At 32.0% G+C, this 18,252-nt stretch overlaps 2 protein-coding genes across 2 annotated transcripts; one reads left to right on the top strand and one right to left on the bottom strand.

Annotated features, from left to right (window-relative positions):
* Positions 1–3,892: 3,892 nt before the first annotated feature.
* Positions 3,893–8,143, bottom strand: LOC106438788 (phospholipase D gamma 1-like). Its single transcript, XM_013880070.3, has 10 exons — positions 6,586–8,143; positions 6,351–6,470; positions 6,073–6,267; positions 5,721–5,972; positions 5,559–5,627; positions 5,324–5,471; positions 5,096–5,244; positions 4,812–5,003; positions 4,452–4,649; positions 3,893–4,321 (listed from the first exon to the last, which is right to left on the bottom strand). The coding sequence occupies exons 1-10, from the start codon at positions 7,420–7,422 to the stop codon at positions 4,013–4,015; spliced, it is 2,469 nt and encodes an 822-aa protein (XP_013735524.2). The 5' UTR covers positions 7,423–8,143; the 3' UTR covers positions 3,893–4,012.
* Positions 8,144–15,284: 7,141 nt separating this feature from the next.
* Positions 15,285–17,144, top strand: LOC106438787 (cysteine-rich receptor-like protein kinase 45). The gene is made up of 6 exons (XM_013880069.3): positions 15,285–15,436; positions 15,538–15,626; positions 15,713–15,923; positions 16,014–16,254; positions 16,355–16,496; positions 16,712–17,144. The coding sequence occupies exons 1-6, from the start codon at positions 15,352–15,354 to the stop codon at positions 17,018–17,020; spliced, it is 1,077 nt and encodes a 358-aa protein (XP_013735523.2). The 5' UTR covers positions 15,285–15,351; the 3' UTR covers positions 17,021–17,144.
* Positions 17,145–18,252: the final 1,108 nt, after the last annotated feature.

An 18,252-nucleotide genomic window follows, 5' to 3' on the forward strand; every position in this document is an offset into this window, starting at 1 on the left:
TTTATCAATTAAAAATATTAACTTTATGTTATAATGGAAATATAGAGAGCATAAGAGAATTTATTTAAATTGTAGTTAGTATGATATATACTTATACACAAAAATAAATAGTATACAACTACTGTCTTAACACTAAACACCATTAAATTAATTTATAAGTTTTCTAATCTAAAATAAAATCTGCTTTGTCGTACAGATCATGATATAAGTTATCAAATAAAACAAAAATGTGCATTTAGACTTGCGTTGTTTATCAAAACATGGAAAATAAAATTATTTAATTTTGACGAAAAATGTGTACTATTTTAGTGAAAATATGATTTAATGGTTTTGACTGAAAATTTAATTGTGATAAAATATAATTATGTTATTTTATATATAATACAATTTTGTGGTTTTATCTGGAATATATCTATTTTGACGATATTGGCACAAAATATAATTTTATCTTGACGAGAAAATGTGACTTTGGGATTGTTAAATAAATTTATAGAATTGGAAAAAAATGTAATTTTAAGATTTGTGTGATATGAAGTCTAATACGATTAACATATATATGACAATCAATGATTACGAATAATATATATTTGATAATAGTTTTTGTATCCGCTCTCTTTTTTTTTGTTTAATTTTATATTATTAAAAAAAATTAAGAAATCACATTAAAAATATAATAAAAATTTAGATTTTTCTTATATTTTAAAATTTTTAAAATGACTATTAATTACTAAAAATGGTAAAAGTCACACATTAAAAAATTTGTCAACAATGGTTTAATTTTTATTGTTCAAGCAAGACACAAATAATCATAAATCGTATGAATATGAAGTCTTATTAATAGATATTCAAATTATGTATATGTATATATACTAATATCATTTAAACAAAATTATATACGATATAAAATATATAAATATGTTAGTTTCAAAAATTTTACTGAAAAATTATTGAGATCTTTATATTTTAATTTTAAAATGTGTATTGATAAATCTCACATTAAAAATTTTCTGATTATCGATTTTAAATTTTGTTACACCAAATATACAAATATTAATAAAATCATATGAGTGGAAGTTTTATAAATAAATGTTTATAGTAAAATATACTATCTATATCTATGTCAATGTCATTGAAGTTTAACTATATAATATATAAAGTAAATAAAATTATTGTTTTGATTTAGTTACCAAAAACCTGATTTTAAATAAAGAAAAGGTATTGGTTTTGATTTATGTGTTTACTTTAATGTATATAGTTTATGTATACAAATTATTATTTTTTAAATGTAGTTTCTAATATGTTGTTTAATCCTGACAATCTCAGAAATACACTTCTTCAAATCGAAGTGATTTTTAATATTGGAAGCAGTGAAGCATTATATATGTATATTCTTTATATACAAAATCACAAGTCACTTAGTTAATCAAATTAGGACACATGGCATAACTTTACAAAAAAAAAATTCTAATTCATTCAAAAATAATTTTCTCCCTATTTTTCTGCAACATCCTAAATTCGTATTTTCTCTCAAAAACATTCATCCCACGTTTCAATTGACCACAATATCAAACTGTCTTCTTCTTCTATATATATTTTCAATAGACTAAATTATTCCTCAAACTCCACCTTTTTTTTGCAAAAGAAAAAGAGTTAAACCCGAGTCTATTAAAAACACAGACCTAACTCTCGGGTGGGAGGTGCAACCTACGATAGATCAACTCAACTCCATCATTACTCTTCTGTTTTTTTATTTATCTTCTCACAGTTTCAATCATCATTTCTTGTCTCCATATCAAATATTGTACTTATAAAATAGTTTTTTCATCAAAGTACTTATAAACTAGTTATACTCCTGTTTCAGAGCTTTATATAAATTTGGAAAACAAAAATTTATCATCAACAAAGGTAACAAAGTATTGCACTATGCGTTTTCATATGTTTGATATATCAATATACCATAATAAGAGATTCGTTTTTCAACTCTATTGCATCTTCTTGAGTCTTGACTGCCAGGAATAATAGGCACCGGAGACAATCAATTTTTTCAATAATTTGATATATTCAGTAAGGTAAAATTTTGATGTTTTTGTTCTCGAAATATATATAACTTCAAAGAATGGTTAAAACCCCGAAATTTGGAAGGGAAAAAAAAATACCATGCTTCTCATTTTGTATCTCCATGTGTTATGTATTTTCATGGGATGATGTTTCTATGTTACATGCTGATTTTTTACTGTTCTCATTCGATATATATATATATATTTTTTAGATATAGATGCTGAATGAATTAAACAAAAAGATGCTGAATGAATTATAATATGTAAAGCATAGTTTGCAAATTAAGAATTAGAAAAAATATTGAAAGAACAAGACACAAAAGTAAACAAGAAAACTTTTATGTATATGCATCTCCTTCTAATAAATTAAAGGTGCAACTGGATTACAATATTTTGGAATGGAATGATGTGGAATGGTGGAATGGTGGATTCCATTGATTCCAAAAAAAAAATACCATTTGATATAAATGAAATGGAATTGAATGGTTATTTCACCAATTCCAAAAATATTTTGATAAAATAGAAAGAAAAGTATTCCATAAAAAAATTGTTCATGAATGAATAAAATGTATTCCATTCCATTTTTTGTTGTATTATATTCCTATCATTCCATTTATTTTAGTTCCATTAATTTCAAATCAATCTAACAGTTACAGTTTAAAGTTAACTATACATGCTATTTTAGTTCTATATATGAAACTGAAGTTTGTTTTTATTTAAAAGTACGAATATTCACATGCGAAGCATGAGGTTAATACTAGTATATATTATTTCATTCAGATTAAATATTTTAGTCTTGATTTTTATTCCTAAAAGGCTTTTAATGAAATATCATGACAAAATTTCAATCACCTCCTTTTGAGTTGGTTCGAATAATGAGAGATTTGATCATTTGTCTAATATTTGTTTCTATTACAGCTCATGTTAATTATTTGTAAGACTTCATATGCACAAAAAAAAATTAAGTTTTGTGGCTGACACAAATCACAAGAACGAAATAGGCAATATCGATTGTAAAATGACGAAAGAGGATTAGGTTTTCGGCTCTCGATTTGTTTATTATTGACTCTCCATAAGTGATTTCATTTTCTACTTCTATAAAATTGTTCTTTGGTTCTCGTTTTTGTTTCATTGATATGAGTTTTGTTTTTTTTTTTTAACTTATTATGTAAATTTGGTGAATTACATAAGTGTCAATTTAAAAAGATGGACATTTGTAAAAATTAGTTTCATTCAAGATACATATCTAAGAATCAAATTTTTGAAGAAAATCATCGGCAAATCTATTCACATGTTAGTGTTCAAATCTAATATATCAAACTGTTATAGAATATAAGTGAAGACTGGAAATATAAATTTATGTTTAGTATATCACTAGTTCGGTCTAATAATCATATAATTCTAGAATAACAAAAAAAAAATTACTTATTTTATGAACCTACGATTTTGAGGTTTAGTTACTTAAGAGTATATTGATAAAAATAATATATATAATAATTTATCATTCTAGTATATGTAAACTACGTATAAAGTAAAAATTGTTTGATTTAATGAATGATAAACCAGAAAACTTGTAATAAATAGTTCAATTATCTTATTCTTACAATATAATAGCTAGATAGTGTTGCAAATATGTTAAAACCATTTATTAAATAAACATTAGTATTAAAAAGTCACCCCGCGCATGCGCGCATGTTATCATCTAGTTACTAAATATTTCAAAAATATGAAAACAATTTACTCTAATGGTTTTTGAATTGATAATATATCTATTTATAAGTTTTGTAAAATTATTAGGCATGCATGTATGGACAAAACACCTATTAACATTGCAATGAATACAATTTACAGCTCACAGATTTAGAAACCACAATTCGACTCTTTAAGTACACTTTTATTCAGATCACACTCAAGAGGTTTCTTGAAAAGGGAGAAATATAGAACAGATGTTGGCACTACAAGGTAACTTCCAGATGACGAGGTTTCGTTCCAGCCCATAAAACATGCCCTATGATCTTGCCACCGACATCGGGGAATGTCTTGCATCCAGGAAGAGAACTTACTTTGCCTGTTCTATCGACTTGAACTGGATACTTTAGAAGATGACTTGTCATCACTGTGACTTCCTCTGCTGCATACTGTCTCCAGTTGAGCTCACTCAAATGCCTAACTCGTCTCACGCATTCCATGTTCTCTGGCTCCTCGAAACCCTGCTCCAGAAAGCCTAGATGCTCTGCCCACAGCGACATTCTGTATCCATAGATCTGCATGAGACGGGGGAATATGCAAAGAAACCATGTTTTATAAGAGATATTATAGAGATCACGTAATAAATTACACGAAGCCAAAGAAGCATGCAAACTCTAATTGAAACGTCTTTGAAAGATTTTTTACCTGACCACGAGGACGAGAGCCTTTCTTAGCCCATGAATGGTGTAGTTGATACCCTCCCATGGCGATTTCAGTGTCTCTAGTTCCTTCCAAGGATCTTTTGTTGATATTCGCAGAACCAATTAAGACAAACTCATCGTCCACTACCATACCTTTGGAATGCACATATATCATGAATCTTCGACTCTTCAAAGCTTGCACCTGGATTATTTCGTTGTTTTAGTGAGAAAAAAATGTCATTAACTAAAACAAAGATTTCAACAAGAGTCATCAACAATTTTTGCACCAAATTTTAGCAGAAAAAAACAAGAGTCATCAAAACATACACATAGTCACATAATATATATTTATATATATATATACCTGTGCGGCATTTGGCTTTGCAATTTTCTTAGGTTGATTCCGAGAACTATATTTGCTAACTGTTTCATCAGAAGCCTCTCGGGTTCCAAGACAGAAGAAGTTCAAATAGTCTTGTGGCTCATACTGACCATCAAGTTCAGCTTCCACAAGTGCCTTATATATAGTTTGATACATCATTTGCATGGTTTTATACTACAGAGATGATAAAAAGATTTCAGTATAAAGGATGCCAGATTGTTGTACAAGTCAGTTTATATCTAGCAAACTATGGAAAAAGTATTTACCTGCCAATATAGAATGCCCTGCATAAACATACCTGTTGGATCACCTTCTGGCCACATTGGAATGACGATATAAGCAGCAAACTTCTCCCTAGCTCTAATCTTACTAGCAATCTTAAGCGCGATTTCCATAGGGATTAGATTATTAGCACCTGCATTTCAAGAAACTCCTTGTTATATATTATTGCACGCATTGATTAAATTGCCTGTAAAAGCTTAGAATTTTCTTACCGAGGTCCTTATGTGAACACCAGTTGAATGATGATCCAAAAAAATATTGGTTTTCAATGTAAATGAAATGCTGAGCAGATCTTATGGCCTTAACATAAGCCGTGTGTATGCTCATGTCTACGAGTATATTCTTCCCACATCGAAGATTCTGTTCACATTATTTAGAATCAGTATATGTCTAGTGTAGAAACATTGTTGGTGACTGACAAGGTCAATGAATCAGAGTTGTGCTTACTCTTCCAGTACCCTCCTTTGGGTCCTTTGGAAATCCTTTTACTGAGGTTGAATCAATTGAACGGAAAACCTAAAGAAATGAGATGATTTAATGCATCATATTTCTGATTAATCTTTTTGGCACCACCACATATGACTATAATGCATCACATTTCTGAATTACCTGAACATGCCAAGACTCTGGATCACTATCATTAGTAGAAGAAGCTTCTGATAGTCCCATGATTTCAGGTATCATGTTAATCTTAAGCAAAGCATCATCAGAACACGACCGATGTTTCCAAATTTTGTGTTGTTTTTTTACAGCTTTTTCCCAGCGTTGTTCAAAATTAGTAAGCAGGTCATATGCACCTGGACCATCAATTTTGCTGTGTAGATCATGCCACGGTTGTCTTGGTCCATCTTCAGCATTAGGCTAATATGAATATTTAAAAGATTTTTTCGTTCAAAAAAAAAATTAAAAGATTATTTAAACAGATGAACAACAGTGGTATCTAAACTCCAAAAATGGTTACCACAAAATTTGGGTTATGGACGTCATCTTTATGGAGTGTCTTCAATGTCGTAAAGAGAGGATGGTTAGGAGTATCAAAACGTCCGTTGCACACGTCTAGCCCTCCAACAAATCCTACGATCTTTCGTCGGCCCTGACCAGCATCAGCATCTACAATCACAGTTTTTTGATGATGTGTGTAGTAAGTTTCAACTTCCTGATCATCACAACAAAGTTCAGATGATTAAACTATACATACAAGAGTTTAAGAATTGATGCAGTAATCATTGAGCATCTTACACTTTTTTTTACTAAGCCGTGGAGACCTTCAGCATCTGATCTAGGACAAATAATCACTTGCACCGACGAGTTCTTGAAAAAATGACGAGTCTCCTCATCGCTTGTGTTCATAACTCCTTGCTGCGCGCATACAACCACGTTAAAAACATCAAAAGGATTGTTGCTTCATATAATACATCATATTATAGAACCATTTTTGCACTATTATTATAGTTTATAAGAGTGGGGCACTTACTTTTCTGTACTTTGGAAAGCTCCTTGAAGTTGGATCATCCCACACCAATAGCAACACTCTAACACCTTCTTTAGATCTTTTTTTAAGCAAATCCCCTAATGTACCATCGGTTGGATCATTATTGCGACGAACCAGCCTAACCGGATGGTAAACTGACCAACCTGTGATATAAATCAAGTTCTTTGCCTTTCTAATCGCATAATCCATATCTTCCCAGCACTTTCCATGTATATACTTCATCCCACCATCGAGATCTACACTCGGAAGTGTCCCGTCTTCAACATGAGCATCTTGATATAGAGTAACTCTACCGCCTTTCCTCAAAGGGAAGTATGTACCGGGAACTCCTTCGCACTCATTACCAACACCCATTTGGTAAACTTTCATCATTTCAACTGGAGAGTATTGAATAGACAAACTCAACACAGCACCCTTTTTACATGGCTTCCCACTACTGTTAAGTATCGGAAACAGCCCTTCGATCCTATTCCCTGAACACAACTCCTCGGTTGGGATTCCAACATCTCCTATGAACTTGGCTCCAAGTTGGTCACTGTCTTCCAACACAAACTTAACCACCTCGGCATGGTGAGCCACCGGTACATAGAAATGCTGCATCCACACAGGATTCTCATTGTTGTTGATAACAAAAGTTGTGCCAATCTTTGCACCTGCGATAAAGACAGTCACGAACGGATCACTTGCATTGTTGTTCCTCGTAAACTTCCCGAGCCGATCCATGTTAGGAAGATTTTTAGCCTCCTTAACACAAATGTCTAAGTTACCGTGTAACAGTTCCCCTCTCACAGAGCCGGTACTTGACCCTTCCATGGACATTAGTTTCGGTTTAAACAAAAAATAAAGAAAAAGAAAAAAATACTAAACAAGGAAACTTTCAGTAGTTGGATCAAATCTTGAGCACAACCCACAAGACAAGAGAAAAGTTTAGTGAAACCCTTTGAGATACAGATTCAAACCAAATCTATAAACTATATATAGAGGAAGCGGACGTTGACTTGAGCACAACTAGTGATATTTATAGAAAGCATTGGGCCCCAAGGAGTTTGACAATTTCATTTTCAAGTTGGGCATAACTAACTTATATGCTCCAACTTGAGGAAGGGTATATTGGAATATGTTATACTTCCTAAGTAGATAAATTTGAAAAACGAATATATCCTTGCCCTACTAGGTATACCAATATATAAATACTAGACCTTATGGTCCATGAAATACAACTTAACATTCTCTGATACACAACTTGTCAAGAACCCACAACACAAAAGAAAAGTTCAACGTTTGATTTATCTGCATTTGTGGATCTGTTCCAACTTTAGTCCCTAGTGACAATATAGTGAATGAAAATAACTAGTCGTGCCTCCAACAAATGATATGATTGACCTTGTAAAAATATTATATTGACACTTTGACAGTGAGGTTGTAATTCATAGAGGAATTCAGATGTTGAAGCAAAAGGGTTGGGAATGTGCGTTCGAAAGTATGACTCTGAGTTTTCACTATCACAATGTTGCTATTTGGCTACGTACCATGATTTTGTCAATGTTTGAAGAACCCAAAGAGGTCTTTGGATCCAAATTGTGTGTAAAGTGTTTACCGAACTTGTTCAGGTTGTTAAATACACATAACACATCTATGTTACATCTACAAATCCATTACGAAAAGCTCCGTCCAACTGTTAACAAAAAGAGCCTCAAACAATAATGAAGATTTTGAAAGTCCAAACACTACAAAAACAGCTCCCATGTGTGGACGCCTCTTATAATCACTTGAAGGGATTTTCCAACTTTTAAGTCAATTAAATATAGCCAGTTGTCCCAGCAATTAACCTGATAACGTGAAATCATCATCGAAACAAGAAGAAAAAATTTGTTTCCAGTGGACTTCGAACCCACACCTAGTCAATCTAACACTAAAGGCTATGACCACTTGACCAAATTAATATCTTGTACTCCTTTAAACTTTATATTATGAGAATATATAAGAAGAAGAGTTCTAAGTCCACTTCCAGTACCTGTGTTATAGTTGGTTAAGACGGTGAGGTAGAATGTTGAATATTATTAAACATAATTATTGTAAATTTTAAAAATGAAATGAGTGTACCGTGATGAAATTGAAGTATAGTATTTGGTTTAATATCCTCTATCATATGGCTAACTTGATGATAAATTATTTAAAAAGAAATTATTTCATAATAAATTTTAACTAATACAAAAAGGTTTTTCTAATTAAAAAAAAATTGGAATTAACAGAACAAAACTAAGTCGTTGAAGATACGTTTTTACACTATAAAAACGACTTAAATCATATTTGCTAAAAACTGTATATATTTTTTTGGAGAATTTTCATGTTTACCATTTTTTGGTACTATTACTATTAAATAGTCATTTTCAAAAATATTTTTTTTATTAAGTAACAAAAGATTTTTATACTCTTGTTTTTTATATATTTAATAAATAATTATTTAAGTAAATAAAATAAAATAAATAAATAATGTATTTTTGAACAAATCTGTTAAATGCCGGTAAACATGAATAATGATACCAACAAAATGGTAAACATGAAAAATTTTCATAATTTGGATGCAGAAAATAATAACTACAACTGATTTGTCCAAATAATTAATGGCTTTAGTTTTATCCCCGTCGATTCAACCAATGTTGAATGTTTTTAACAAGTTTAATCCACATAAGCTATTTTTTATTCAATGTCTTACTGCAAGCTATTCAATAGTTAAAACTTTCATTTCGGTTCAAATGAACCAATTAAGCAAACCGGGTATCTTTAACACGTATCTTCTCTGAATAAGGTCAATTTAAAATTCTTATCATCACACCGTCACTTCCTTTTTTTTATGTACATCACATGAATTTTTTTATTATAATCTTACATACCCAAAAAAGTTAGACTAGTCTTCTTTTTTTGAACAAGTTAGACTATGTTGTAAATAAATGTGAGGAGTAGTTTATATCTATTAATATATTTGTTTGATCGATAAGAGAGATCAGATGTTTGTAAAGGGACGAGAGAGAAATGGATTATGGAACTTGTGATTTCAATTAATTTGATCAGAGAACACATATATATAGGGAGAGTAAGTCGGCAACTATTGCCTTCACCAAGAAGTAATTAATATTTTACTACAAAAGTATAAACATTATCTTTATATTGAATAATCATTTATTATCTAACACTCCCCCTTGATTATCCAATTTGTATTACGTAGTGCCTCGTTAAAAACCTAGTCATGAAAAAACCCATTGGGACAAAAACCATGACAAGGGAAAAAGAGTACACTGCCCGTAATCTCCCCCTGAGAATAGTGGATCTAGCTTTCTTGTCACAGGTCACGCATATGCCGCATTCCGATACCATAAAAGTGTTTTCGAAATGTTGTAGTCAGAAGAGCTTTTGTGAACAAGTCAGTCGGATTATCGCATGACCGTACATACTCGATGTCCACTTCTTTATTTTTCTCGAGCTCCCTTCAAATATTTTTGTCGGCACTTTAACTATTTCGCTTGATTCTTGAATGTGGTGACTCATTGACCGAAGCCACACTCATTCTCGACATGCTTCGTGAAGCGCAATAGTCTTTGCATGATTCGAAGATGTCGCAACCAGAGTTTGTTTCTGGGACCGCCAAGAGATCGCGGTTCCACCAGTTGTAAAACCATATCCGGTTTGCGCTCGACTTTATAAATGGCATGTATCTGCAAAACCATACCAAACTCGAGGTTTCTAGGTAAACCAATTCTGAATCAATACGTACCTTGGAGAGAACTGACATGTTCTCGACGCCATTCTGGATCTTTTAAAATAACATCTCTTTTAACATCGAGAGATCTATTTACCATTGGAGTACTCAAAGGAGTCGCTTTATTCATACAAAAGCGTTTCAATAACCTTTTTTTTTTATAGTTTGATTGATGCACAAATATTCCTTCTCGGAAATGCTCTTTCTGGAGCCCAAGACAAAACTTTGTCTTGCCGAGATCTTTCATTTCGAACTCCTCTTTCATATGAGTTCGAGCATCATCAACCTCCTTTTGAGTTCCAATTATGTTCAGGTCATCTACATATACAGCAATGATCACAAAGCCATATGACGATTTCTTTATAAAAACGCATGGACATATCACATTATTAACATATCCTTTACTCAAAAGATATTCACTTAAGCGATTGTACCACATGCGTCCGGATTGCTTTAATCCGTAAAATGATCGCTGTAACTTGACCGAACAAATCTCCCTGGATTTTTCTTTCAATGCCCCTGGCATTTTCAGTCCCTCAAGGAGTTTCATATATATATATATATATATCGTTATCCAACGATCCGTACAAACATGCAGTCACAACGTCCATGAGATGCATCTTAAGATTTTTAGACGCCGTTAGGCTCATTGCATCCATTACCGGGGAATACGTTTTCTCAAAATCAATTCCCGGTCTCTGAGAAAATCTTTGGGCAACCAATCAGGTTTTATATCGTGTTACTTTTCTCACGAATACCCACTTATACCCAACATGATTTATATTCTCAGGCGTTATGACTATAGGTCCAAAGACATTCCTTTTATTTAGGGAGAATAATTCAATTTGAATGGCCTTCTGCCACTACTCCCAATCATGTCTTTTTAACAAATGGACCTTGGATCGGGATCATCACTTTTATGATCGATCTCTTTGGACACAGAAAAGGAGAACATTCCATCAACATCTTTTATCTTATAACTTTTCATCAATGGTGTAGTTGATGGAAATCTCATACTTTTATATTCCCTTTTCGTCATCTGGATCATCTTTATTTGGTTCATCTTGAACCTTTTCATTTATGCCTTCTTTCAGACATTTTTTAGTATCATGTTCTTCTGGAACCTTTCCACTTATGCCTTCTTTCAGACATCTTATAATATTAGGTTCTTCTGAAACCTTACCATTTATGTCTTTTTTCAGACATCTTTTAGCATCAGGTTCTCTTTGAACCTTTCCACTTATGTCTTCTTTCAGACATTTTTTACTATCAAGTTCTTCGGGAACTTTGCAACTTTTCTCAACCAATTTCTTTCGGGGGTTTTATCTCTAGAACCCGCTAGTCTCCCCCTTTTTAACTGAACCCTAGGTTCATTTTATTTCCATCAGTTTGTTCTTTAGGAACATCAACTCTTGATGGAATATTTTCAGCGGGTATATCATATCATATCTGTGAACACATTTGGTAACTGGTTTGTCAAATTATGCAAGTGCACAATTTTTTGAACTTCCAGCTCTCTTTGATTTATAGGGAGACCAAAGTGCAACAACGAATGTGTACACTATGTAATTTATTTAGGAATTTCTCAAATTCCTCCCCCTAACGCTGGAATTCATTCTCATTAAAATGACAATTGGCAAATCGTGCCATAAACATATCACCAGTTACTGGTTCAAGATACCTTATATACGGCTTGTTCTAACTCTTTCAGAGTTTTATATATTCCCGAGAGTATCTTTAACTCTCCAGGGACTACTAAACATCAAGATGCAACTCAAGTTATTTTTGTCCTGCCAGACATTTCAATATATTGCATCTATTTTAAATTTTCTCCAGTGACCTCGGAACAAGCCGTTTTTCATACCTCAAGGTCATCTTTCATTTCATTCTCTGGAGAACTATACCTTGGACTTTTGGTCCAAAAATCTCTCGTTTTTCTAACGAGCTTTATATCGAATTGATGGCCAATCAATTCACTCTACCCTCATACATAGGGGTAGATTCATAATCTTTATTTTTGTAGCGCTTTTTCATTTATTTATTGTCGACAATCTATTTTCTCTTTGGTTCCATCTTTTTATCCGTACTGATATGGTTAATCGAGATCTTTTTATCATCATTGATGATTTACCCAGGTACTTGACTGTAATATTAACCATATCAACGGTCTCATCATGAGATTCATCCTCTATTTATATTTTTGCTCCTTTTCGAGGACTCTTTAGAACCAAAGTGGTCTATCACGTCTCTAGCGTGCCATAGACTCATATATCGTCCGTTTAGGACACTATTTTCTTACTGGAGCATTTTCAGCTGGAATATGAGATTTCATTATTTTATCAAAATGTCTGGCAGGCATTTTGTAAATGGATTATTCTACTTTTCATTGTAATCCATTTCACATATCTCATTCCATCAGCTTATCATATGCTTCTAGCAAACTTGCGAGCATATTTCTAAGTATCCATATACTTTATCCCTCTGGATTGTGTATGTCTTTATTAACACCCGATCATGGGGATCATCTTACTTGAATTTACTTCATCAAGTTCTTTTTCAAGTGCGAACATAATTTTTCAATGTTCCACTCACTAGGATTCTTTAATTCTTCCCCTCGAGATGATGACACTCCATGTCTAAAATCTCGTACTGAATCCCACTCTAGAACCAATAACATATCCAGTTTTCCCATTTGGGATGAATTATGTTTCAAATCCTTTAGAGTGAGATCTTAATTTGGGGTCTGTTTAAAGAAATCACATATTGTGAACTTGTTTGATGATTCATCACCCATGATGGTTTTCTTTATTTTCTTGACATGCTATATGTGAAAAACTTCTGGTTTTTCAACATTTCACAATAATGTCGATAACATTATTGGAGATGGCTATATATCAGTAAACTCCAGGTTTACCACTCATTTATAATTTTGCCATCTTTTTCTTATGCATGTCTTTTCAAAGCTCCTCTAGAGCCAATAGTAATTTTTATATTACTAGATACTATACTTATTTATTTTGAGAGAAAAGAAATATTTGTTACCTTTATTAGTCATGTACGATGATCCAATATCTTCCAAGTATTGCTATCTCCATCCTGAATCTCAAAATCTTCTTTAGGAAGATAATCATTATATCACCGATACTCTCTGGTTCACCCAGAAAGTCTATCACATCAAGATGAGTATTCAAGCTATGAAAGATGGTTCGGGCTCATAAGAGATGAATGTTAATATACTTCCTTTCTCTTTTTCTTTTTGATACTCGATATAGATCGGCTAAATATTGGCGTACGACAACTACGTATCCAATTTTCTTTTTAGCCGTATCTATAGCAAACCTTTTATGTTTGCCTTTTATCACCCGACCACTTTCATTTTCGTGGAAGTTCTAATTATTTCGCATGGACGGAATATTCTTCCTCATCCACTTCCACGACCACGATAGGGGGTTTCAACCGCATCTACACCCTCGTCCTTTTTTTAATAGGACCGACTTGATGGTTTAGTATCATGATTTCATTTTCCCCTTTTTTTTCTTTTTTTTTTTAGTTTTCAAGGAGGATTTTCATCAACTCCAACTATTTATTGAATCCTTTCTTTCAAGGATTTAATTATTCAAAGATCTTCTAGATCTTTTCTCATGATACACCTCATCTTATAAACCATCATTAAAATGGTGTAAATTATCATGGCTTTGTCCTTTTCTCATCCGATATTGTTTCAATTTATCGATGATTTCTCAAAGCTCATTTTCTCTCAGATGCATATTTGCACCCACTGCCCAAGTCTTATAATTATTTCTCCTAATATCAAGGGCATTTTTTTTTTGAGCTTTGTCAAATTTGACATGATAACCGTATTCATAGAATAATAATATAATAAATACGAGAATTTAAATGCAGAAATTAAAGGCATAAAATAAATGCATAAATTAAATTGCATAAATTTAAATAGCATAAATAAAATCGGGAGGCTCAGCCTACCACATGATCCGAGGAGTCATAGACTACCATATTGATCATTTTTCAAAGTCCGAGGAGACATGGTCTACCATTTTGACTTTTACTTTTTTCAAGGTCCGAGGAGACTTAGTCTACCATTTTTGACCTTTTTTTTTTATTTACGGAGGCAAAGCCTTCCACGTAATTTTCTTTTTTCAATTCACGGAGGCAAAGCCTACCACGTGTTTCTCTGATCGTGAAGGCATAGCCTACCATAACGATCAGTCGGGAAAGGCAACGCCTATCATCCCGAAAAATAAACGGAGAAGGTCTAGCTTCTCACTCCGTAACAATAATAAAATTTAAATAAATTAAGTATATTGAAACACATAAATTTAAACATTACCTCGGCTGGTTTAAGAACTTTCGGATTGATAAATCTCAGTTGGTCAGAGCTTCGTGCTGATAACGTGTTGTAAATAAATGTGAGGAGTAGTTTATATCTATTAATATATTTGTTTGATCGATAAGAGAGATCAGATGTTTGTAAAGGGACGAGAGAGAAATGGATTATGGAACTTGTGATTTCAATTAATTTGATCAGAGAACACATATATATAGGGAGAGTAAGTCGGCAACTATTGTCTTCACCAAGAAGTAATTAATATTTTACTACAAAAGGATAAACATTATCTTTATATTGGATAGTCATTTATTATCTAACAGACTAGTCTATGTCTCTATTCTCTATGAATAGATGGATTTTTCATTTGATTTGACTCCCAAAACAAATGTGTGTTTAATGAATGGTGGTCTAAGCCGAACGTTTAGGGGATTGTAGGGTTTAAGAAGATCAGAACAAATGTTTTAAATTTTTAATTGGTGCCACAAAAACAAATGAAGAAAAAAATGTTCCAAAAATATGTGTCAACGGTCAACTAATTGGACACGTTCAAAGTCAACTATTGAAGAAAAAAATGTTCTCAAATAAGTTTCACATTATCCTGTTTGTTAAGAAAATTCAAAGAAACATTGCCTTCGTCTTCGCCATGGCCGGTACTTCATTTCTTGATACGATTTTCCGAAGAAGAAAGAAGAACTCTTCTGACTTCACCACTTCTGGTTTCCTAAGCAGTAAGTCTTGTTTGTTTTTTCGTTTCTACTCTTCTCACATGTGACTCAAACACCTCCCAAAAACTAGATTTATTTCCACTTGTCTCTACTAAATTCTGCAGCTTTCGAATTCGACTTTGAAACCATTAGAGCTGCAACTGATAACTTCTCACATGTGATTGGTCGTGGGGGATTCGGTTCTGTCTTCAAGGTTCGGTTCTGGTCATGATTTTTATAATTTTAAAAAATCAGGCTATTAGGGTAATAACAGATTTGTTTTTTATTTTTAAAAATCAGGGTAGGCTTCAAAGCGGGGAAGAAATAGCAGTCAAGAGACTACTTGGAAGTTCCATTAGAAGTGAGAGAGATTTTTGTAATGAAGTCGAGATTTTGTCAAAGCTATGGCACAAGAATCTGATCCATCTTCTTGGTTTCTGCTCTAAACAAGACCAACGTTACCTAGTTTATGAGTTCATGCCTAACTCAAGCCTCCAAAGTTATATATCTGGTTAGAAAACATTAAAGCATCCTTTATAGATCAATCTTGTCTAGTTTTCAAGCTCTACTAGTCATTACTTATTGTGGTTATCTGCTTCAGATCCTCATAGAGATTCTCATCAGCTAAGTTGGGAGATGTGTCGAAACATCGTCCAAGGGATAGCTCGAGGGCTACGTTACATTCATGAAGAATCCCAGTTATGGGTTGTTCACCGCGACATTAACCCTACGAACATTCTATTGGATTTAGAATTTAAGCCAAAGATTGCGGGTTTTGCATTGGCTAGGATGATGCAACAAGGTGAGAGTGAAGGGGAATCAACTGTAATTGCCGGCACCATGTAAGTGATGTCTAGTGATTTACATACGCAAGTGTTGATGTTTTAAAGAGCTAAAGAGCGTTAGAGAGACTAATAAACAACATTTTGTGATGGACTACAGAGGGTTTTTAGATCCAGAGTACATGAGAACCGGTCGTGTTTCTATCAAATCCGATGTTTATGCCTTTGGAGTTACCATCTTGATGATCATCAGCAGAAGAAGAGCTTATAGTAGTGGGGGCGAAGAATCACTAATTGAACATGTGAGTTTAAATTCAAGCAAAAGTATATGCAGTTGTTATTTAGCGAGCCGTGAATATTTTAGATTAAATACAATAAATTATTGTATAATTTAGGGGGGTCATAAAAGATATTGTCCTTTAAGATTAAGGAAGTAAGGCTAATGTTTTATTAGGTTTTGTCCAAAACCTACTCTGGTTGTTATGTTAAGTAGTTCTTTAATGGTGTATTTAATTAGGTTATGAGATGTTGGAACAGAGGAGAAACCATCTATGTGGTCCATGAAGTGATGAGAGAACAAGAACGAGAAGATTCGATAAGCGAAATCTTGAGATACATTCACATTGCTTTGCTATGTATCGATGAAAATGCAGAGACAAGGCCGACTATAGATAAAGTTCTCCACTGGTTTAGTTGTTCTTCTACTCCTTTACCCGAACCAACAATTAGTGATCGATTTCTTGTAGAGGCAGAAACAAATCTGTGTTTTTCGCCATCTCTATCTCCAGGATATAGCTCTGATATGTCTCCTACGTCTTCACGTTAGGGAGATTGGGTACTCTGTTTATTGGGTTGATGAGAGTTTATGATGAGAACGATTTATTGATTACTCTTGTGTAATAAAATACCAAACTACATTTTTTTTTAAAGAATGCAAACTACATTTCGGATTAATATCTTGGTTTAAATCCTTTTAAACTCCTCTATATCTTCTAAAAACAATTTAATACATTTCACCCATAACTTCAAACATGATCCGCAATCATATGAATCGAAATTGAATGACTTCCCAAACATCCCTTTATTTTTTATGTAACTTTTGCTATTTTTCTTTATATATTTTGTTGATAAAGTTTTGGATGATATAGGTTTGCAAGCTATCTTTATGTATAAAATAGATCTCGACAATATAGAATAACTACATGATAATCCGCGCGTATGTGCAAAATGAAGTTTTTAAATTTTATCGATTTGATGTAGTTTTAACATTTTGTATCATTACAATCTTTATCTATTGTAAAATAACGAATATAAATATTGATCTTTTAAATGTATCATCTTTGTTAAAAAATTAATGTATTATATCTCATTATAATTATTTTTAAGACTTAAACATTTACATTAAATATTTATTTATTTTGTTGGTAAATTTTTTAAAATATGGTAATAACTCATAGATCATCATTAATATAATAATAAATAATATAATAGTAAAAATGGAAATCTGATAATATTTTATTTATTTTATTCTATTTTTATAATTATATAATTTTTATTACTAACATTTTTTTCAAAATTGTAATTTTCTAATCTTAATATGATAGTTTCTTTTTAATATCTAAAAAATTTAAAAATATTATTTGTATAAGGTTTAGTCATATACCAAACAAATGTTTTTCTTAAATTTATTAAATTTGATTTAATATATTTTGAACAGATAGAAAATGTTTTCAAGATTTTAATTTTAAATATATACATATATAATTAATCATAAATTTAAATAAAAAATATTTATTTTATTTTAATTTTATCATATAATTAAGAAAATCTAAAAACGAAAAAATATTTTAAATGTAATTAAAATTTTAAAACTTTTATTTCTGCACATAAGTGTAGAAAAACATCTAGTTTGAGATAAAAGAGAAATATGCATACACCATTTTTAGATTTTTTTTTTTTTTTTGAAATTGCAGGCTTTTGAAATGCGAAAAACTTATAAACATGTTAGGATAGACAAATATTTGGTAAATTTTTAGTTTTTAAAATGCTTTTTCTCTC

The sequence above is a fragment of the Brassica napus genome, chromosome A3 (genome assembly GCF_020379485.1).
Source record: "Brassica napus cultivar Da-Ae chromosome A3, Da-Ae, whole genome shotgun sequence".
In the NCBI taxonomy this organism is placed as follows: domain Eukaryota; kingdom Viridiplantae; phylum Streptophyta; class Magnoliopsida; order Brassicales; family Brassicaceae; genus Brassica; species Brassica napus.